The 24,736-nt window shown below is 37.4% G+C and overlaps 1 protein-coding gene across 2 annotated transcripts in view; it reads left to right on the top strand.

The window, feature by feature from the left end:
* The first annotated feature begins 7,184 nt into the window (after positions 1–7,184).
* Positions 7,185–24,736, top strand: part of LOC122084249 — a 19,579-nt gene continuing 2,027 nt past the window's right edge. For both annotated transcript variants that reach the window (XM_042652345.1, XM_042652344.1), the window contains exons 1-5: positions 7,185–7,728; positions 16,828–16,975; positions 22,104–22,254; positions 23,450–23,575; positions 23,769–23,849. In XM_042652345.1, coding sequence (XP_042508279.1) covers positions 7,513–7,728; positions 16,828–16,975; positions 22,104–22,254; positions 23,450–23,575; positions 23,769–23,849 — 722 coding nt within the window. In that variant the 5' untranslated portion in view covers positions 7,185–7,512. The remainder of the gene's footprint in view (positions 7,729–16,827; positions 16,976–22,103; positions 22,255–23,449; positions 23,576–23,768; positions 23,850–24,736) is intronic.

The following is a 24,736-nucleotide window of genomic DNA, read 5'->3' as shown; positions in this document are numbered from 1 at the left end:
GCCTTCTACCAAAAAAAAACTATATAAGAAGCCAAAATCTTATATAGTCCGATAATGATAAAAGTCATTCCTCCAAACATTATCAAACAAAAAAGTATACGCCGTTGTTCATTAGGTACATGAATTGTTTGACTAGGCAATCAAAAAATGGGTGATTATTCGTAACATTGCTCATTAGGCTTGAATAAGTCCCTTACATGTTGGGAATTGTTTTCAGCCTAATTTTTCTACATGGACATCAAGGAAAGAATCTCGACACTTACATCTACCATGTGGCAAGTCAGATGAAACTGTAATTATATGGAAATATAGACACCAAGTCCCCTACCCATGTGTTAAAAAATTTGGGATTACTAAGAGGATGTAAGGGACTACATGGAGGGTGAAAAAATTCTCAACAGCGGCTGTAGAGGATGGTGAGGGTCCCAATTGTCGAATGGACCAGTATATGGTTCACCGCCCTCTATAGCTTGCCATGGAGGATCTGGACTCACAAAAAGGACCCTTTTTAGGAAATGGATAAAAGTCCCCTATCCCTCTACTCGTTGCAATTTTCTCAAATTTTATTATATTTATTCTTTTCTACCAGCAAAATAGTGAGAAAAATATTGGCCTAATTTTCTCCACCATTTTTTAAATCTAAACCAAACCAAACCAAACCAAAGGGTCTATAATTATGAGGAAAACGTCCTCTGGGTCGTTGGAGTAGGATACATTAGAACCTTTCTATCTATCTCCCTTCTTCTTACATGAAATGACCAAGCTGGCTTCTAATGCATGGTACCATTTTGCCGGTCCTCAGTGATGTACTCCTTTATGCTACTTGATTAGAAGATTTTATCCTATATTTATGTAATGTATGCTTAATAGATGATGGGAGTACAAGACCAAGTATTTGATTGTTCAAAAAAATATAAAGGAAACTTCAATCATGCTAATGAATTAACAAATTCTGGGATTTTATATAGAGCTATGCATATATAAAGATGACATGCCTTTGTTTTATATTGTGGTTCTAAACATCGATAATCTATCACAAAAAAAAATATGAATATCGATATCTTTGACTCACGACACATCCTAAAAGAATTGTACTATGTGGCATGATTAATATATTAATTTTTGTCATAATTTTGACAAAAAAAAAAACACGAGTGGAACATATAGACGAGTTTCGCTACAAAATTTGATAGATTGCTTATTCATTTAGTTTTATCAATCTAATGGCCAAAATTAATGATCAATTATATACTAATTTCATAGTTGAAAATACACCAATGAAAAAGAAATGGAATTTGTCATTTAATGATCCATAGGCCGGGTGCTCATTCTACACAACATTGAATTAATTATAGGGTAAACATCATTCCCCTCTCATGAACTAAGGCGAAATATCAACTGGACCCACCACCTTTGCGAAAATATCACTCCCCTCCCTTACAAGAAAAAGATGTTGTCTAATAGCCTCCAATCGTTAGTTCCGGCTGTTAAGTCAAGTTAATTTTTTCATAATCTCCAAAATACCCTCATAAACATGAAATACCTATTATACCCTTAATGAAATAAACCCATCTCTATGAAATACCTATTATACCCTTTCTCTATGAACTCTACTGAACCCTATCGCCCCTCTTCTTCTCTCTCTATTGATCCATTCCCGTTTGAGTTCGATGGCGGTTGGTGAGTTTTTGACTAAGGCTCAATACCCCCTACCCCTCCCACTTCTCCGTCTCTGTTTATCGGTCTTAAAATCGAAGCCATTGTCATCAAAGAATCGCTCGCGGGAAGACCATGAGAACTCTTGCCTAAGATCTGGGTACGAGCTACAGCTCCTCCTCAAACGAACCACATTCGTCAAAATCGAAGAATCAGAAGCAGCAGTAGTCTCAACATAATCATAAATCCTCGAATCCAAAGAATATTAAAGTGGGTTTTCTGAAACACTTTATGAGATGTTCGCAGCGAAGCCATTGTACCCTACAAATGAGAGCAAATCTCTTTTCCATGATTTGCCGTGGGGATTTGCATTTGATTTCTTTATTCTTCTGACAGCATGACCATTGACAAGAGAATCCCATTGGACTGGAATTAAATGAATCAAGGAAGATACAAAAATGACAAATTTAACTAATTTTTTGTATTGTTAAGAAATTTAACTAAATTAACTTGATTAAAGTTCAAAGCTACAAGAGATAATTGAATATTGTGAGTGGGGGAAAAAAATTCCTTCAGCTAAATTCAGAACATAATTAGCGAAAAGAGGAATAATAAAAAGCTATCATCGTTTCTTCTATTCAGAAACCCACAAGCAATAGAAGAGAACAAGCAAAAAATTAATAGAATCTCAATTTCTCTTCACAGAATTGGGTCTAAAAGTCTGAGAAGCAAACGAAAGAAACGAAGGTACAATAAGAAACAAAAGTAAGAGAGCCACAGTGGGAAGCAAAACTATTAATAGAGTAGGATTGAGAAGTAGAGACGATGAATGACGATGGCAATGTCGATACAGATTGTTACTGGTATGAAGCCAAAAGGATGTCGATGGGTCTCCATTTTCTTCCATAATCTCGAGATTCTGGACTTCTTTCTTCTGGGTAACAACTTTTGGTGAGAGAGAGAAGAAGAAGAAGAAGAGGAGAAATGAGCAAGAACTTTCGATTATAAGGCCGATCAACAGAGACGGAGAAGTGGAGTGGGAGGGGTAAGGGGTATTGAGCCTTAGTCAAAGACTCACCGACCGCCGTCGAACTCAAACGGGAATGGATCAACAGAGATGGAGAAGGAGGTATAGGGAAGAGGGGTTTATTTCATTAAGGGTATAATAGGTATTTCATATTTAGGAGGGTATTTTGGGAGTTACGAAAAAATTAACTTGACTTAACAACTAGAACTAACGGTTGGGGGCTGTTATATAGCATTTTTTTCTTGTAGAGGAGTGGAGTGATATTTTCGCAAAGGTGGTGGGTCCAGTTGATATTTCGCGTTACTTCAGGGGAGGAAAGTGATGTTTACCCTTAATTATATGATGGATATTTTCCTTGTAGTCAACTAAAGCATAGCTAGAGAGGTTTCAATTGAAATGGCTATTTTTGCCACATGGATTACTCATTTATTCATAATGGTTAGTAAATGAAATTGATTTGGATAGGCTGCATGTTGAATTCGATACATCATATTTCAGTCATATGTTCTACCATTTATAGACTCCTATCCTTTTTATTTGTCCCCTGCCCATTTTTTTGTATTCTTTGATTTTAAAATTGATAAATAAGTAGATAATGATGTGAACAAAACGTCGAATAATTTTGAGTCTCTTCTACACTGACTTAAGTAGAAAAATTACATCAGTTGATACCCCACCCTCTCTTGCAACAAATTTCAGTTTGCAATTAAAAAAAAAAAAATGAGAAATGGTAAAAGAATGAGATTAGTATTTTCATAAAAATTACACGAATACTTATTTCATCTTAGTGATTTTTTTTTTTCTATGGGGAGCGGTTTAATTGGCATGTACAATACAGAGGGTATTTAGACTGATGAATATCTATCATGTGCATGTCATATGGGTCTCACATGTCAAGTTTTAGCTTTTAAGGAGACGGTCAAGTTGCAAAATAGAGCACCGATTGTTCAAACCTACTGATATGCTGCATGCAATATTGAGTACTGCAAGTGCATACCACACATGAGATGACACATGAATGAATCTAAATATACTATTTAACATATTTAATAAAATAATTGCCAAATTACCTTCCACATGGAAAGTTTTAGTTGGGATAACGCTGATATGTGTTGTATGGACAATTTTTTTTTTTGGGTGAAAATAAAAAATAAAATAAAATAAAAAATCTATACATTACTATTTATCATATGAGCTAACCTATTAATCTTGGCCAAATTAACAGCCCTAGTGGCTATCAAAATTACATATTTATCTTTACAATATATAGAAGTGTTCATATCATACATAAATGATGCAATGTCAAGAAGAATATTAACAATTTCGAAAGGTCATTCTCTTTTACTCCTTTGTGTTTCCCATAAATAGAGATCAATAACCGCACTCCAAACTTCTACTTTTCTAAATCCTTCTACCACTACTTGATGGATATCCTGCAATAGAGCCTTTGGTGCCAATATAGTCCCTGAAAGGCCATGGTTCCCAAAAACACAAACTTTGATTTGAATAAAGCAAGTGAAGCACTTCGACAATAACTTGAAGTGGTATCCATACAACCATCATAGATAATAATTGGATAATCCTCAAAAGGAGGGGTTTCATATATATTCAAACACGTAAAAGAGGCATTTAATGGTGATGAAACCAAAGCATAAACACTAATGAATAATCATAGACTATTTCATCGCAACATTAAGAACTAAAGAAGGATCAAAAGATTGATTTTTGAAAACAAATTTGTTATTAAACATCCAAATAAATTGCAAAGTTATAACTTATAACAATAACAAATAACACCCCAATGCAAATCATGGGGAAACAACAATGCTATGAGGAAATCAAAGATATCAATTAGCGAAGAAGACTGAAAATTTTCGATATACAATCCAAAAGGCATTGCAAACCTAAATATGTATGGATAAAATGCATGTGAAAAATTAATGCCCAAATAATGATTCAGGTTCAATTTTGCAAAGTGGACAAACAATATCGACAACCGTAAACATCAGTAATTTATAGAGTAATTTACATCTCTATCCCTTGTACTTTGCTCTTATGACATCTCCCTCCTCTATGTTTGTGGAAATTACATAATCCTCCCCTGTAATATGTTAATTTTTACTAAAATACTTACACCGTTAAGTTAGACTAATTTTTGATAAGACCCACTTTACCCTTCAATATTGTTAAAAGACTATTTCACCCTTCCAACCACAAAACCCTGATATATTTGGAGATTTCCCACTTCAACCCACCTTTGCCCCTTCTCTATCTCCTCAGCAATTAGGAAGAAAAACACAGTTCTAAACATGAATTTAACAAACCCGACCTCCTCTATCTGCAAGAAGGAATCTTGGACGGCCTCTTCACTTTGATTTGAAAGACACACCAACGTCGTTGAATCTCTTGCATGCCTTTTGGTTCATTTTCAAATAAACCATAGTCCCAACCATTGTTCCCCACTACCGAAGAACCCCAAAGTTTCCAATTGTGCTTTCGTAAACAACTTTCAATGATTCAAGCAAAATCACCCTTAAGTTATTATTCTCCACCACAAATTTACCAATACTAGAGCCCTAGAGAAACAAAACCCACATGAAAAACCCTAGCATTTCCCACATCTTCCCACCAATGGAGATAACTCAAGGCAACAACACTGTCTTCCCTCAATAAATTGACCAAATGGGAAGAACGAAAATAAAAAAATATATATAAAACATCAAACTTTTCTCCCCTAAAATCATAGGTATTCTAACAGAGTTAAAACCATATCAAAAAACTCAACAAGCCCATGAGTAGAAAAGTTCAACACTTAAAAGCCCCTAAATATAGAATGATTTCGTTCAATTTTTTTTTTCTAATCTTCAAGGGCATTGGAGACTAAAAAAGGTTCCCAATGGAAGAAATCCCGATAAGATGAAGAGATGAAAGTTAAAAATATATATATTTTTTTCAATTGTTTACTTTAATGGTCGGTTGCAGGTATGCATATGTTCATGAAAGACTTCATTCAAGCGAGATCTTTTTGTTTTTCTTGGGGCATCACTCCTCTTTCCAACAACCCTCAATTTGTTGGTGTTTGTGGCCTCCTCTGCGAGCCTTATTGTGCACCAAGTAAAATCTTCACAAGCACTTCTCTATTACACTGATGAAGTATGAATCTCAGCAACCCACACTAGTTGAAGGGGCTCTATCATTTAGGATCCCGGTGGGAATTTATTTGCGGCAAAGTGTAAGTGGTCCTCGGAGTTCTCAGCTTCTACCACAAAAATGGAAGCAAACCATGATGGCATTCTACTTGCCCATAGTCCCGGTTTACACCTCATCGTTATCTTCTCTGATTGCATTTCGACTTTTATTTACAAAAGCAAAAGAACAGGGGAAGAAGACATGGGCTTTCTCAAAATCCCACAAGAATTGTTAAGCACAATGAAATCCTTATTCCTTGGAGATAGTGGTTACCTCTTTCTCTCTTTTCAATTTGGGTGAAAATAGTTTTTAAAAACACTAGGGGTAAAATAAGTATTTGATTTGTGGTTGTACAAGAGGCTAAAATCGAGTTTTATAATTCAAAACTAGCACCACACTAACAACGTCATCTGACAAGGGGGATTATGTAATTTCTGAAAACACAGGGGAGGGGGATGTATTAAGAACAAAGTATAGGGGAGAGGATGTAAATTGCCCTAACTTATATTTTGTAAGAAAACATTCATTTAAAACTTTCAAAGAAAATATTTAGATTGATGGTGCAATTTAAGCATCCACACCACGTGCCAACCTTTTCTCTTATGATGGTGGTAAGAATCCCCTAATTCAGTAAAGACAATTCGAGTAGTTAGAGTACCAAATGGGGAAATAGAGCAATAATATTCATTGTCATCAGACATGACATAATTTATTGCTAGGGAAAGAGATCATTGCTCAGTTGTGTGCCCTTGCACCAACGTAGGAGCCAATGAGAATGCACACATAGACATCAACATGGATAGATTTTTTTTTCTTCAAAAAAGATGGAAGGCGATTATTTCTATACTCCTATATTGGGGTTATTCTTTTTCCCTTAATTATAATACATAAATTCCAATATTCCATGATGAATAATTGCACTAAACTCCAATAAATTTTTACCTTCTCTGTATAAAAACTTTTGTATAACTATGTGTCATCTCAGGATAAAGGTTACCAACTCTTCTGGCAAGATACTCAATGCATGGCTGTATTCTACCCAATGAAAATGGCTGTATTTTTGAACCAGTAGGGCCGGACCAAGGGTAGTATTCCTGGATCTGGTCCGGAGTCCGGACTCGATTTTGGAGTTGGGACGAATATCGACGGCGCCGGATTCGGTACGCCGATTCTCAGATTACCATGTAGGACAGTTGAAGGCTCAGGCGTTTCCACGTTGGCCATAGACAGCTGCCAATTATCTGACGAACTGACACTTCCGTGTCGTGTTTTTTCTGGGGAACGGGTACTATATAAACACACGCAATACACCCGGGTCATGGCGAGGGCTTAAAAAGCAATAAAGGGGGAAAGCGATCTGCGTGGATCGGAGCCTTCAGCCTCGGACTGGAGAAGAAGATCCAGTAGGCGAAGAAAGAAAACGTTATTTGTTTGTTTTAGTTCACATTACACAGTTCCCACCGGTTCCCACTTCACAGTTACAGTTCGGCGGTTTCCTCCCCTGAGTTAATGGAGAGAGGAGAAATCTTAAGTCGACGGCCATGGAAAAATTACTTTGCGCATTAGAGCTATTCGCTTCAGACTTCGACTTCCTGGTTCCCTCGTTTTCGCTACGATAGCCGAGGCAAAGTGAAAGCCTAATGGAGAGGAGGTCGCTTCCTAGGCCTCGAGTTCGAGTCACGGCGAAGAAACGAGGGCGAGAGTTGAGGACCTGGGATTCAGTGCTAAAGCTTCGAGAGAGTGAACTATGCAATTCCGTCAAGAAGCTTCAGCGGCGAGAAATCGGGGGATTGCGGAATATGGGTCGTGGGGCTTCCTCAAGTTCTCAAGAAAAATTCAGGAATTTTCAACTACAGGTTAGGTTTTCCATTCATTCAGTTGGTGGATTTGGTCATAATCCGATTCCATGTTTGGGGTTATTGAGTTCAGTTTCGTGAATTACAGAAGTTGTTATTGTCTGCCTGTTTAGGTCGAATTATTCGTTTTGCCGTTGCCTTATTTAGGGTTTTCAAATTTCCCCCGGGAAAACCCTAATGCGGGGATTTGTGTTCATCTTTGAACTGTCACCGGAGTTCTGGTTATTGCTAAAAAAGTGATCGATTCCTGTTGTTGGTTAGCCATAATTTCTATATTGGTAGTATAATTAAGGTTATATAGTTCTACGGCTCTGCCGATTGTCCTCTAATAGCCAGATGTTTGGACGGAAACCCTAGTCTCACTTTTTTTCAAACCGGGCGTTCAGTGTTTTTGCTTGAACTATTGACGAGCTGAAAAACTAGTACTACGATTAATGTTCTGTTGCTATGAAGGGAAAACATTTTTTCGTTTTGCATAAACAAGATTTCTTACTATTATTTATTTGTGAGGCAGTTCTCACCATTATGCGATATACTGGGTACAATCTTTCTCACTTGAACCAACAATCCATCAACACTGGTCCTAATCTGCCCTATTCAAGGCAATACTCATGGCAAGGCCAAAGTTGTGCATGCCTTTCCTCACTACTTCTCCTATGGTCATTTTTGGCCTACCCCTAGCTCTTTTAGATCTTTCTAGCTGGATCAGATCATTCCTTTTTACTGGTGCATCAAATGGCCTCAAAATGGCCATACCATCTCAAACAACTTTCCCGAAGCTTATTATGAATTGGAGCAACTCCCAAATCCGCTCTAATACTTTCATTCCTTACCTTATCATTTATAGTTTTTTCGTATATCCATCTTAACATTCTCATTTCCGCTACACATATCTTATCAATGTGCTGCTTTTTAACTGCCTAAAATTCTACCCCGTACATCGTAGTCGGGTGTATGACTATCCTATATAATTTCCCCTTACGTTTTACATTAACACGTTGGTTGCACAAAACTCCAAACTCGCCTCTCCACTTTGTCCATCCCACTTTAATTCTATGTGCCACATTATCTTCTATTCACCTTCTTTATTTATAATAGATCCAAACATTTCAAATATTCATTTTACGGTATCTCTCTTCCTTTAGTAGTCACCGCGTCATTATCCATCAATGAGTAACTAAAGTTAGACATCAAATACTCCGTCTTTGTTCTACTTATCTTAAAGCTTCTTGTTCCCAAGGTTGATCTCCGTCTCTTTAGTTTAGCGTTGAACCTTGTTTTTGTGTCATTCAATAAAACAATATCGTCTGCGGAAAGCATACACAAACACAAGCAGAACAAACTCACCTTGAATGCTTTTGTCAACTTAACCAGAACAAACACAAGCAGATAAGGGCTTAAAGCTGACCCTTGATAAAGCCATTAGTAATTGGAAAATGGCCACCGTGACCGCCTTTGGTTCTCACACTAGTCACCATGTTAGCATACATATCTTTTATTATATATTTATATCCACGTATTTACTCGACACCTTTCTCTTCTCTAAGATATGCCATATTAACTCTCTGGGTACTCTGTCGTAAGCCTTTCCTGGTCAATAAAGACCATATGGAGGTCTTTCTTCGTAGCTTTATAAGTTTTCATGATTCTCCTCAGTAGGTAAATAGCTTATGTTGATAATCTGCTTGGCATGAAACCAAATTGGTTATCTGAGATAGCGGATTCTCTTCTAGTGGACTTCATTAACCTTCTCCCAAAGCTTCAAATTGGCAATTATGAACATACTATATTTAAATGTGTATGACAATGTAAGATTAATGACAATATTACTAATTTACTAGTATAATTCAAGTAGATAAGGAAATGCTAGTAGAGGAAAGGGATATGTCAGCAGCCATAGCGACATCAATGCAGTGAACAAATAGCATAACACTAACCTAGATGGAATTTGGGAAATCTGATCGCTACTTGTAATAAGACAGATGACAAGGTAAAAATTTCCCAAGAAGGCAATAAAAATGAAATTTATTGGAACTAGATTGGAATAAGGATAACCCAAAAGCACATGAGGAGAAGAAGAATACCTTGAATGCTTGGGGAGAGACCGAGAGAATAAATTTTTCTCCTGTATATTGACTTACTTGCTTATAACATTAGGAATTGAATAAATAGCCCCCATACTAACATAAGATAGATTAGGGAGGTAAAAGGTAAAAATACAATACAAGACAATAACAAAGTACCAAAAATACCCTTATTACATGAACTCTTAACACTCCCCCTCAATCTGGAGAATAAATGTCATACATGCCCAGTTTGCTTAATAGGGTATTGAACTGCTGAGAGTTGATTCATTTGGTGAAGATATCAGACAACTGATTGCTTGTCTTCACAAAAGGAGTACAAATATTGCTAGAGTCAATTTTCTCTGTAATGTAATGCCGATCCACTTTAATGTGTTTTGTTTGGTCATGTTGCACAGGATCTTAAGCTATACTTATAGCAGCCTCGTTATCACAATAAAGGCCTGTATATCTCTCAGTATCAAACCGCAACTCTTGGACCAACCTTTTCAGCCATGACTTTAAATTTTTTACACTTGATCTAGCCACAACACGCTGTTTTTTGCTTCTCCATGTAACCAGGTTACCACTCACAAATGTGTAATATCTTAATGTAGACCTTCTATCAGAAATAGATCTTGCCTAATCAGCATCAATGTAGCCTTCAATCCTCAAATGGTCATGTTTGGTGTACCATAACTCTTTTCCTGGGATAGACTTTAAGTACCTGAAGATGCAATACACAACATCCAAGTGCCCTCTCTTGGGAGCATGCATGAATTAACTGACTACAATATCATCAATATAAACAATTAGAGTTGTGATGGTACCATTACCTTACTGGGCAAATAGAGTATGGTCATCCTAACTCTGGATGTATCCATTCTTCAAAGTAGCATGTCTAAACCTTTCAAACCAAGTCTTCGAGGATTGTTTGAGACCATATAGAGCTTTTTTGAGAAGACACACTTTCCCTTCAACTTAGGGAAACTTGAAGCCTGGTGGGATTTCCATATACACCTCACCTCCTCTTTCAAATTACCATGGAGGAATGCATTCTTTACATCCTAATACAATGACCAGTCTTCATTGGCTGCTAATGATAAAAGGAATCTTATCGAATTATGTTTAGCAACAAGAGAAAATGTTTTATGATAGCCAATTCTGTAAACCTGACATCCTTTGGCCACCAACCTAGCCTTATAGCTCTCAATAGTGCCATATGATCGATACTTGATTGAGTAGACACATCTGCATCCAATGGAAACTCTCCCCTTTGGAATATCAACAAGCTTCCAAGTAGAGTTCTTCTCAAGGGGCATCATTTTGTCACTTATAGCTTCCTTCCACTTTAGGTCAGACATGGCCTTAGTGACATTCTTGGGAATGATGGTTTGCGGAAAGAGAAACTAAGAAAGCAACACCTATAGGAGAGAGAGCATCATAGGAAACAAACTTGGTTGTGGGATTAGTACAAGCTCTTGTTCCCTTTCGTACAACGATGGAGAAGATCTAACTTAGTTTATAGAGGAGTATTACTCGACTCAGGAAGGTGGAGCTCAATATAAAAATCTGAAGAGGATTCTTGGTAGGTCTTCTTTTCCCTTCTTTTGTAAACAAAAAACTCATTGTTAACCTTCTCAATGCGTGGTTCCATTTCATTAACATCTCCTTCTGAATGGTCTAAAGCATCAACACCACCCACCTCTTTGTGTTTCTCAAATCAAGCAAAAAGGGAGGGATATGCAAGGGTTGAAAGAGGGGAATAATAACAACCTCTTCTTCACTTCCACTACCCTCCTGTTGAAGAGGTTGCAAATGAGGAGTAAAGAAAGATGAATTCAAAGAAGGTGACATCTTTGGAGAGAAGCTGCTTCCGGGAGGATGGATGGGCACTTATAGCCCTTGGTAGAAGGGACATAACCAAGGAAAATACATTTAATGGCCTTTGGATCAAGTTTAGTCCAAGCAGACTTGTTAACATGCACATAACACACTCCCAAACATTTTTAGGAGGAAGAGAGAAGGCTAGAGCACTGGCCCAGGGGGGATTTCTAAAGGAGATTCGAAGCCAAGGATACTAGAAAGCATACAATTCATCAAGAAGTCAACAATACGGAGAGAATCATACTAAATAGTCTTAGGGACATGCATACCAAACATTTGCTTCCTAGTGACTTCCAACAAATGGCAAAGTTTTTCCTAGCTTCCCCATTTTGTTGGGGTGTGTCAATACAAGCTAGCAGATGGACAATGTCATTATTGGTAAAAAAAAGTTTTGGAGCCCACTATACATATCAATTCTTTATTAGATAGAAAGATTTCAAGTCTAGTATTAAATTGAGTGCAAATCATTTGGTAGAAATTATTGAAAGCATTATAGACATCTCTTTTCTATTTGAACAGAAAAACCCACGTGGTGTAGGAGCAATCATAAACAAATGAGATAATATAACGATAAATAAATAAGTGGTGGAAGTAGGTCCCCAAACATCATATTGCACAATGAAAGGGAACAATAGACCGATTATCATGGTAAAGATAAGGAGAATGACAGTCTTTAGCTAACAAACGTGATTCTCATTGAAATACATGGGAGATAGAAATAGAAGAAAACAAGTGTGACAACTGTTTTTCCATAACACCAAAATATGGATGGCCTAAATGTTTATCCCAAATCATCGCAATATCACTAATGTTGTTGTCATTGTTCCCACACACATATAATTGAGCTATAGTTAAAAAGATGGTCTGGGTTTATGAAGATGGAGCCCTTTCTCTTCACACCCACTGCCAATAATCCTTCTCATCACCAAATCCTGAAATAGAGAATGGGAAGGAAAGAAGGTGGCAACAATTGAAGGATTTGGTTAAATGACTCATAGAGAGGAGGTTAGTGGCAAAATTTGGAACAACAATAACAACAACAACAACAACAACAACAACTCAGTTTTATCCCAACTAAATGGGGTCGGCTACATGGATCCAAGTTGAGGGGGAAAAAAAAAACTGGGACATCCCACTTACAAACATTCGGCAAACCGGATCTTTGCCCTCCAAGCAGCTTTGTTAGATGCCATGCTAGGGTGAAGACCTATCTTTTGCGTGTCTTTCCTTACCAACTCATTAATGGTTATTTTGGCCTCCCCTAGCCCTTTTAGCTCTATCCATGTTGAGATGGATGTGTGGCAAAACTCTGAGAGATAGAGTGAGGAATGACCGAGTTAGAATTGAATTGGAGTTGCTTCGATTTAGGATTTGGGAGTGCGACACATCATCTCTGCCATACTCAACTTATCTATATTACGCTTCTTGACTACTCAACATTCCGCACCATACATCATAGCTGATCTTATGACTGTCCTATAGAATTTTCTTTAAGCTTTAGAGGAATAAGTTGATCGCACAACACTCTAGATGCCCCTCTCCACTTCATCCATCATACTTTTATTTTGTGGGAAACATCATAGTCAATCTCACCTTCTTTGTTTAAGGTAGAGCCCAGATTTCTGAAAGTCACTTTGTGGGATCTTTCTCCCCTCAATTTGGCCCTTTTGCTATTATTCCTCAATCGACTAAGGTTACAAATCATATACTTCGTCTTTGTTCTACTTATCTTAAGACCTCTTGATTCCAAAGTAGGTCTCCATAACTCCAACTTATCATTAATCCTCGTGAATGTTTCACCCACCATAATAATATCATCAGCGAAAAGCATACACCACGGTATCTCTCCTTGAATATTACTGGTTAGATCGTCCATGATAAGCGTAAACACATAAGGGCTCAGTGCGGACCCTTGATGTAACTTGATAGTAATTGGGAACTCATCGCCTTGACCTCCCGCAGATCTCACAGTAGTCACCACATCTCCATGCATGTCTTTAATTATATCCATGTATTTGCTTGACACTCCTTTAATAATATTGTTAGGAATCTGCACTAATCGTGTGGCGTTAACAGCCAAATTGGGTAGAATGCTTGAGTGATCTAAAAGAACTACAAGTTATACCCCCATAGCAACTATGTGACCCTCATCAAGTTATACCCAATTACAACTATGACCCCCATCCAGCCGCCCCACTCTAAATAGGGTTGGTGGAAGGGGGAAAGTGCCCTAGTGCCCCTACGGCACACTTAAATATATATTCTAACATGTGGAGAATCTACTTTTTGCTCATGGGCTGGAGAAAAGATTCCATAGCAGTCATCACCATTGTCGTTACCGAGATCTACAATATCTCCATCTTTAGCTGATGTGGAGATATCATCACATCAGAGTTGTCACCTAATGCAACAATAAGGTGCTTCTTGAGAACTGAGCAAGACATGCTTGGATTTCTATTTTTCAGAGAGGCAAGCAGAGCTATAAGCTTAGAAGAATTTTCTTGAGATGGAGAGTCAATGTCCTGAGATGAGAACGAAAAATATACCCGTTTAAGAGTTACTGATTCACTGAATAGTGACTTAGATGTGATGTGTTAAATTTATCCCACCACTTCAGAAAAATTTTCCATTCAAGAATAGAGATGTAATCTCAGTTACCATCTTCTTCTGGGACTGAATAAGCCCATCCCATTATCCATGGAATTTCTTAGAGAATGAAGAATTGGACATGCAAGTCTCTTTCATCAAAACTGCTGTTATAAGCATTGAACTTTCTCATCGACTCTAAAACGAACGATATCCTGAACAGGGCCCCAGACAAAAAGCCAGTATTTAAACCAGTTTGGGAGGTCCTTTGAGGACTGCAGCCGAAATTTGGATAAACTAGCTGTGTGGGTCAGCAGAGTTCTGATATATTAGAACCTGATTCAAGCTTTGATATAATTAAAGTAATTGAATGAGCAGACTTTTAAGGCACCTTTTGATAACGTTTCTGCTGTTTCTGTGTCTAGAAACAGCAGAAACGGCTTTTCATGTTTCTGGAAGCAAAAACGGATTTTTTGGTGTTTGATAAACCTGTTTCTCGAAACGTTTTTTGCAGACATAATGCCACTAAAAAACCCAATAGTATCATTGGATGACCAAAAGGGAGAGAGGGTTCGGTTGCATCTTTTTAGGTTTAAATAGTTAAGAGATTTATCGGGCACAACAACCATTTTTACTCTCTCAAATTCGTTTCTAGAAACGACGAAACAAATCGGACTTGTTTCATCAAAGTCGTTTATAGAATTGTAAATAGGTATAAATTTTGATTTATGTTTCTAGAAACAGGTGAAACGGAATAACTTTATCAAACGCTTTTTAGACTGTTTCTTCGTTTCTGGGAACAAGAAAACGCAGAAACGGAACGTTGTCAAATGGTGCCTTAGTCTCGAATCTTGAAGTGTTCTAGGTTTTAGAGGATTGAAACCCCAATCTCTATAGGAGATAACATCAAGAATTTGCAATTTAGAAAGTGCAATGCCAGTTGTTCTTTCGATAATTATGGGTTTCAAACGGATCCTGTATCCATAAGAATTTTTTTTTGTTAAAATTCTCTAGTTTTGGGATTATTAGGATGGAATTGATCCTTCAGATAAGTTGGAGGCGATTTCATACGGTTTATTAACATGCTCTTCTTCAGCTGATATTAGGTTGAAAGTAGCAGATTTTGTGAATGGGGATCTTGGAGCTAGAGAAGATGGACTTTGACATCTAAGAGAAGGAGAGGATTGAAGAGATTTTGATTGGGAAGGAGATCTTATGAGAGAGCCAGAAACTCCTTTGAGGGGCTAGGAATTATGGCTTTCTTCTTTCTGTTCCTGCAAAAACTTATGAGTCAAAAATTCAGGCAGAGAATTGAATTCTCCTATTATAGATATAATCTCAAAGTCGGACAGACAAGATGGCTTGCCATCTAGCAAAGAGTTGTTGTGATCCTTAAATAAAGCATGACCAAATACTTGCCATCAGATGATAGGACATGGTTGGTAAGTTGCTGAGTGTAAACCAAGGAGCATTGTAAAAGGTTGACAGATTCTTGATAGAGTGGTAATTGGAAGTGGATGCTTTGAGTGGAAGATTTTGGAAAAGTTTTGGAGGACATATTCATGAGATCAATTTTAAAAGCATGTATAATCTTCTACATGGCGGTTCCTCATGAAGGTGATGAATATCCAGGATTTGGAGATGTATGGAAAATAAGGATATATGATTGTACAAGTGTATCCAATATATGGTTCTCACTTCTAGTGAATGGCTGTCATTGTGAGGTTCTAGCATAATGATTGAGGCTTGAAGCAAGTTTACCTACTATTGCCTAATTGACGCGGCTGACAATTTAGGGTAGCACATGATTTTTGGTAAAGAGTAATTTCCAAAAATATACATATAGAATATGCCGATACTGGTAGACGAACAATACTTCAGGTTCTCTGTGCATGAAGTGAGACATATTTTGTAGGATTTCAAGGTTTTCGGAAGAATGATTGCTTTACGGATCAACTTCAAGAACAGTACTTTGGGAAGATGCTCATACCGAGTGTGCTGTAGGAGAGTTGCCTTTAATTTTTTTGGGTTTCCCATTTGTTTGTGTGCGTGCTTCTTTCTGTGTGTGGGGCATTGTTTGTTAAAAATACTTGATGGATGGATATTTTATTCTCTCTCTCTCTCTCTCTTTTTATTTGGGGGCGGGGGTTAGGAGGAAAGTAGTTAGTACATCAGTTCTGTGTTTTCTTCGTCTACTTTGGGATGCAATGCCGCATTAGAGATCATCATGAGAACATTGGTTATCAACAAGTAGGTGTCTTCTCTAAGCTGTATCTTACAGTCTTAGAGATTTCAATTAATGATAGCATTTTTCAGATGAGTTATTTATTTTAGATAGGAGGCACCATTCTTGTAACTGAGTCTTCATGCGAAATTCCATCTTTGTAGTATGAAGACTAATTTCTTACTGATTTTCCAGAACTTCATGGGAAATAAGGATATCTGTAAACATTTTGTGTTTCATCACTTTCATGTTGTTAATCTTCTTCATTAAATTTATAGATTACATTCTTAAATCTTGTTGTTCACCCCATAAATATATCTTCCATGTCTGCTGGCTCAGGAGGAGTTTGATACATATGATCCAAAAGCTCATTTATTTCTGAGGCTACAATTCCTTAAAAAGAGATCCAAAATTATAGAGATTGTTGCGGCCAAGGATCTTATATTTGCTCTTGCTCAGTCAGGCCTCTGTGCTGCTTTCAATCGTTGTAAGTAGCCGGGTCCCTCTTGATTTCATAATCAGGTTCTGTTTGTTTCAATAGGATTACATTTTAGACATACCAGAGATCTGTTAAATATATAGTGAAAATATTTGGTCATTTTATTTGTACTATTTGATGGTGCAGTGTAGGATACCATTGATGAAGTCAAGGAGTATATATATATATATATATATTGTTTTTTTTAGCATTTAAATGATCTAACATTGTGCCCTGTAATATAAATGTAATTTTGTGGACTGATAATATAATTGTGTCCTTTAGAAAAAAATGACAATGATTTGAATAACTATTATGGTGCAACTAAATAATAAATGTAACTTTTATTCCTTGCCGACTTGGTTCTGGTGTCCAAAGAATTTGAAGATGTTAATGTCAAGTATCTTGCTTAACACTGGTTGTTATTGCTTCATGACTGACTATGTATGAACAATTGAATATGCATTTTTTATTTTTTTTAATGTTAATCTCTATATGATGTACATGATTGCCTTAACTGACTATGCTACGAACAATTGAATATAAAGAGTCTTTTGTGGATTTAAACCAACATCTTCTTAAATTATAGTTGAAACTTGAAACTTGAAACTTGAAACATACTCGTGTTCCAAGCACTCTACAATTTGAGCTAAAGACCCATTAAAATAGAGGTTGGAATTTACAAGTAACCACCTTGCTTTAAGAGATACCAAGCGCATGAGATGGTCTCTCCAGATCTTGATAGGTCACTTGATGGACAGACCAAATATTGTAGTGGTAGAAATGGCAAAAAAGGCATCCCACCTATACCTTACTCTTTTAAGACGACAAATACAGCCAATTGGACCTTTCCAATCTGTAGAGCTATGAGCATAAAACATGAAAGAATACATAACAAAATCAATCTCAAGGTCTTCACATCTCCTTCTAGCATGTTGTCCTTTGAGAGTTTGAAATTTCATACCATCTAGCAGCCAAGGGTTCCTTTTGAATTCTTTTAAGATGGAGGGATATATATATATATATATATATTAAAAGTCCATTCAGTCAGAGTTAAAATCAGATAGGTCTATAATGTATTGGTCCATCTCAAATGTTCATGTTGTTTATAATAGTAGCTGAGGAAGTTTAGCTAGGCAATGAGGAGATTATTCCTAATTTCTAGATCCACATAATAGATCTTGAGATTGAAATGGATGAGGTACTCGTGACTTTGCAATTGCCCTCGTCTTAAGGAAATAAAACAGATTCTATCATTCTAAAATCCACGTAAATGTTCGAAGGAACATGCAACGAATTAGCGTATCCTAATTAAACCCCCCCACCCAAAAGAAAAAGAAAAAAAAAAAAATTAGCATATATCAAGTGCTAATGAGATAAAGTATGTAGTCCCTTCCTCCCCGTAAAGGGTAGAGTCTGACTGATACATTGGGCAACACAAAAATTTCCAATTGATTAACACAAAAATTTCCAATTACAAAACTAATATGCTATAATTGTGTAGTATGAATGCACATAAGCTTCATAATTCATAAATATAAATAAGAATCAAATACATGATCTCAGTGACGGAGAATCCTTGGAAATGCCATGCCTATTGATAATTTGAAATTTAAATGTGCCACCAACATCAAAGAATACAGTACCAAATTCAATATCAAGATCCTCAGGTCTCCTTCTAGAATGTTGTTCCTTTATGAGTTTCAAATTTCACACCGTCAAGCAGCCAGATCCCTTATTCATTATGGTGGAGGGATACATTTAGTGAAAGAGAGAGAGGATATATCTTATTTTAAGTTTGAAAAAAAATTAGAGGGATATTATTGATTAGGAAACTAAACGAAATTGGGAAAGCAATTGAGGAGAGAATATTTTACGAAAAATAAAATTGGGGAGGATACAGATTTTCTTTTTTTAGTGTAAATATAGAATAATATAGATTGTGGCTAGATAGAAGGAAAAAGGAACGTGAGAGAGTGGAGGGCGTGAGAGTTTGAGATGATAATTTTTTTTTTTTTTTTTCGGGAAGAAAGGGCCGTGAGCGATTAATTCTTATTTTTTTGGGTAGAATGAGACGTGAGAATTGGGGAGAGAGTGGAGGGTGTGAGTTTAGTAAAGAAACTAATTGGTTTCTAAATATTAGAGAGAGTAGAGAAAAAAGGGAAGAGAGAGTGGAGGACATGAGACTTTAATAAAGAAACTAATTTTTTAAATGAATAATGAAACTAATATTTAATTATAAAAAGAACAAAGGGTACCAAAAAATAGAAAAAATAAGAAAGACGAAGAAAAGTGATAATCAAGAAGTTACAGTATTTAAACAAACAAGAAGGGTAAAATAGTCCAAGAATATATATATATATATATATTATTCAAAAGAAAAGTATATAATAAATTTTATATTGTACAGTAGTTCTAGTTCTATTTTATAATTATTAGTATAATGATTTAAGTTTAGATATGAAATTTAACGCATGGCCAGCCCAGACAATGCATATCTATCGAAAATTGGACTACCAAATTGTTGTTCCATGTGGCACCACTTAATGCAATCTGAAAATCTGAAAACCCAGATTATAGATCTCGGGTGCAAGAAGGCCCAGTGGTCAAATCTGATGAGATGAGATAAAGGAAGCAACTATGTTGTTAAGAGAAGAAATCATATCGATAGATAGGGAGGGAAAAGATATGAGATTGATCTTCCTGGGAGGAAGAAGAGAGGAGATGAGAACAGAAGAGAAGAAATAAGGTTTGGGGTATCAATCCTGTTGGCCAAGTTCAAAAACACCAAAACTCCTAAGAAGAAATCATATCCTTTACTCATATCATCTTTGATCGATGGGGTGTGTATTACATGTTGGGGTTGGGTTGGGTGTGCTTGTATTCTGCGGGTCCACATTATTATTATTGGGCTTGGATTTGTAACTGGGTTGGGTTTTTGGGTCCATTACATGTACGGGGGTAGAATTGTAAGTGTGTGGGACAGAGTTTTTGGCTCCTCTATAGAGTATAGATTGTCTCTGTGGGGAAAACCTAAACACAGGTAAAGGGAGATTACATTGTGAGGTGGAGAGTGGTGTAGAGAGGTTTTTCAGGTTTATTTGAAAGGCTATGGTTTCTTGGGTGGATATAGGCATTTGTGTTGAACCATGTTAAATTACTTGTGTTGCGTGCGATTTTTTTCTTGGTTTCTTCTCCATGGTTGCGCATTTGTCCCCCAACAATTGGTACGAGAGCGAGGTTTGGAAAAATTTTGTAGAGATCTAAGGAAAGGGCTGTGGGAAAGGAGAGCGGAAGAAGGGAGAAACATTGTATAGTTTCTAAGTTACGATATCCAAGATATGATTCCAAAGTCTGATTACAAATACGTGAAGGAAAAGGGAAGAGAGTTGGTTTGAATGGTATGACGAAGAAAAAAAAAGGGTGTTATATGAAGAAGGAATTAAAGTATGACTTTGCTTTTTTTTTTTTTTCCTTAGTTTGTCTAAAAGAATAAAGTGGGTGCACGATGGGTGTGTTGTGTGAAGAAAGTTTGAAAAACAAAAAGTAAATGTGTTGTGCATACGAGATGAAAGAAAGGTGGTTTTCTGAGCCAATTCTATACGGGTTTGGGTTCTGAACGGAAATTTTGATTTCATATGGGTGTGGTAAGGAGGTTAGGTGTTCCTATATTTTTTTTCATTGTTTCATAATCAGTGGAAGGGACAGATCAGCCAGATTCTGCTCTGTTGCTGTAGATTGTATTGGTTTGTGCAAAGATCAACAATGATCAGATTCGTTGAGGTTGATGGTGGCATGGAGGGCGAAGATCAAATTAATCAGATGATGAAGGATTCAAGCTTCTCATAGAAACCTTCAATGGCCATAATGACTTCACTCTGTGAGAACAATGGACGAAGAATATTCTTACGGGGAAGGGGACAATCAAGGTTCCCAGGAAGAAATCAGAAAAGCTGGAGTAGGAAGATGAGTGGCAAGAGTAGAGGGATCTAGCGAATACTCGATCCAATTGTATCTTACAGATAACAGTCTTCCTGAAGTCATTGGGTTGACGGATTCAGAAGACTGGGCAAAGCTAGAGAGGAGGTACGAGTCCAGGTCGTTGACAAATCGGCCGTTTTTGAAGAAACTATTATATGATCTTCAGTTGTCAGAGGGAGCGAAATTTAAGGTGCACTTGAATGAGTTCAACACTACTGTTTGGTAAGGATACTCTTAAACTTGACAAGGTTATTGCTGCTTTGTTGATGAATGAGACATGAAGGAAAAATTGCGGTGATAGGGCGTTAGAGGAGGGTAGTGCCTTGGTTGCAGGTGGTGGTCAGGGTAGAGACAGATAAAATGAGAGACTAGAGGAGTTCGGCAAGTACAAGGGCCGCTCCAAGTCGAAGGGTTGCAAAGTAACTTGCTATTATTGCAAGGAGGAAGGTCATATAAAGGGGAATTGTTTGAATCGTAAGTTGGATAAAAAGGAGATAGAGGACAAGGAGGAGGAAGGTAATCCATCAATTGCTGGTATTTTGGAAGGGTCCTGAAGTGATGATGGAGATGTTTATTTCACTGCTTCATTAGGTATGGAATTCAGATTGGCTTTTTCGATGAGATTGAATACAAGTGGAATAATCAAATACATGTTTGGCAATGATGGAGGTAGTCCCAAATTTTGAAATTTGATCATGGCATCTGTCCAATATTCTTGATTAGTCAAATAGACATCCAAGTGGTTCAAATGTTCAATAGATTGCTGCCTTGGGGAGGGGGAAAAAAAATTTGTGGTGCAGTAGAGCTAAAAGGATTTTTGATGCATAATCATACATGTCTATTTTTTTCCTTAAATTTTTTTAAGCATCTAAATGATTTATGTAAGTTATATTTTCAACCCAAAAAAAAAAAAAAAGATCAAAATTCAGGGTAACCTACCTGTGCTTGCCTGTTCCTTTATCTAATATATCATAGTGAGGAGAAAGTTTCAGGGGGAGCGAATGCATGACTAATGTCCCAGAGCAAAGTCTAGTTTCAGTCTCTCCTGATGTGGCTTCGTATATGATCTCTCTCTTAATTATTGTGATTGTACAATTCCTTGCTTAGTTAGGTGTGTTGTACTGACTTCTTTGCGTGTGGTGTTCTGGTCTGACAGCAACCAATAAACGTCTATGCTTCCTGAATATTAGCCCTGATGAGGTGATCAGAAGTCTTTTCTACAACAAGAATAACGAGTCGCTCATTACGGTGTCAGTATATGCTTCAGACCACTTTAGCTCATTGAAGTGCAGAACTACTCCTATTGAGTAAGAAATTCATGTTTATGTTTTGTGCTTGTTTTACTCTCATGCTTTTGACTCGAGTTAAGATGGAAAGAAACCATTGCATTACCCTACAGGTGAATCTGTAACCTGAGTATTTGAGATAATGTTTGTCTATGATCAGAATATGTAAAAATGGTCTAGATGCTGGATTCCCTGCTGTTTGATTGGTCCCAGTACTCCACCTGGAAGTTCTCATTGGTGAACAATGCATAGAGACCACGCAATAATAGGATTTCTCTGGGAAACTGGATCACAATCCTAATGTGTAGCGGATCAATTAGTTGTGTTTATACAATCTCTATGATTTTTTGACTAGATGACCTCTGATATGGGAACCCTTAAAAGGGTGGCACTGAGCCCTTTTGTACAGAGATGCGTAGGATGGTAGTCAAGTGGTCAGTACGGTCTGATTTCTAGAAGCTTATGACAAGTTTATTTTTTTTTTAAGGGAAATGTAAATGAAATATGATGCTCAGTAGCTTTAAGACATAATTGGTGGCACAGCGATTTATGGGTTGCATCAGCTATGTCAGTTGGGCTTGCATCACCTATGTCAGTGTATGGGGTTCAAGTCTTGTAGCTTACATGAGCTATTTCTAATATTTTTTTTTTTTTTTTTTGATATAATTCACACCATGGTCTGATGGTTGGACCGTCTGGTTCAATCAATTTGGATGATCCAATAATTAGGAGCAGACAATTCTTTGACTTTTCAGTGGTTTTTTGAGTAGCTTCTGGTCAACACGTTGAAATGGACTGTCCCTGGAGAGAGGTTGATGGTCCGATGTTCTGATCGTCTTCCAACTCTGGTCGAGTTGTCCATGAGAACACTGCTATAATTGTAATATGGCAGCAGTAAGTGGTATCGTAGAGAGTTTATACTTGACCCAGCAGTTTGGAATGAGAATCTCGTTTCCCTGCATTGTTAAACCAAATTTTAGTATCTTGATGGAACTTGTTAAGACTACTCAAAATCTGATGCACTTTATGGAAAGCCTTAGCCACAACCCTGTTAAGTACCCTGCTTGGCTGGTCATAAATCTTGCAGAGTTAGGAGGCAGCGCAAAGTACCTGCCCCACTTTAGGGTTTATGCTTTTCTCCCCCCACCCCCACCCCCACCCCCACCCTCTCTAGCATTTGTATGTATAGCACTGACATTGGTTAAAATTGTCACAGATATATTAGGAGGAATCAACTGGACGCTGGAATCCCACTCTTTGAATCAGAGTCACTGAAATGGCCTGGTTTTGTTGAATTTGATGATGTTAATGGAAAAGTTCTGACTTATTCAGCCCAGGATGGGTAAGAGATTCTTTTGAAAGTGCTCTTAGTTATTGCAGTCCAGTCACTTATGTGGCATTGAGGTTCCTTTGTCAATGTGTACTAGTTTAGAATTTGCACATATAAATGGTGATTAGAGTGTTGTGCTACGAAAGCTTCCCTTAATATCTATCAAATTTGATCTGACATTCTTGCTTGGTGCAAACTTGTGTAGCATATACAAGGTGTTTGATCTGAAGAACTACAACTTCTTGTACGCAATATCTGATAAAAACATTCAGGAGATCAAAATCAGGTTTGCACTTGTATCTTCTGTATCTTTATTTTACATTGTGATGTTCTTCCAACGAAACAAAAAGGAGCCATGTCTCTATGACTGTAGGTGGAAACAGCCAGTTTGCCTGTTGGGCAGGGTCTTTGCAGGGGACTGGAGGCCTGACAGGCCATGCCAGGCTGAGAAATTCCTGTCTCAGTCAAAACTTTGGCTGTGCCTCATGTCATCCTGGTCCGCCAGGTTCTGATTATAGATACTGCTGGCATATATGGTAAGAAAAGTGTGATAGCTGAGATGGTCATCCAAAAGGCTCCCCACATGTTGCAATTTTCAGCCTGATTTTCCTGCCTTGTGGCCAAAGGAAGTCTGAGTTGTATTTTTCTGGTGTATACCGATCTTTTTTTGATAATTTATCTTCAGAAATCCTAAAATATTGTGGTTGTACCTCTTTTCGCTGTGTATGAAATGCCCTTTTTTCCCTGAATCATGGCAAGGGATTATTGGGATTGACCATGTGAAGTATCTGAAGAGGTTCAGGTGGATGGAGTTTCACACTCAATAGATGTAATAAGTCCAAAATATACTTACGGGTATCGAATGGAGCATAGTTTGTGTCTGAAATATCTTGTCCGCAGGTTATATTTGGAGGGTTGAGCCAGAAAAAAAAAAAAAAAAAAAAAACCAAGGTGGTAGTGGAGTTGGCAAGGGACCTTCGCTACTCAGAGCTCCTCTTACTTTCTTGGGGCACTTACACGGGGGTGTTTAGTGCTCTTCACTGCTTTCAGTCATTCAGTGACAGTTGAATGGCTCTCATTCAACCCCGATATGATCTGGTCCATATGGTTGTGGGGTCAGCAAGGGCCCGCGGAACTAGTCAAGTCAAAGGCTTGGATACCTGTCGTCAGCCA

The sequence above is a fragment of the Macadamia integrifolia genome, chromosome 7, assembly GCF_013358625.1.
Source record: "Macadamia integrifolia cultivar HAES 741 chromosome 7, SCU_Mint_v3, whole genome shotgun sequence".
Classification (NCBI taxonomy): domain Eukaryota; kingdom Viridiplantae; phylum Streptophyta; class Magnoliopsida; order Proteales; family Proteaceae; genus Macadamia; species Macadamia integrifolia.
This window is presented reverse-complemented; position numbering and strand designations above follow the sequence as displayed.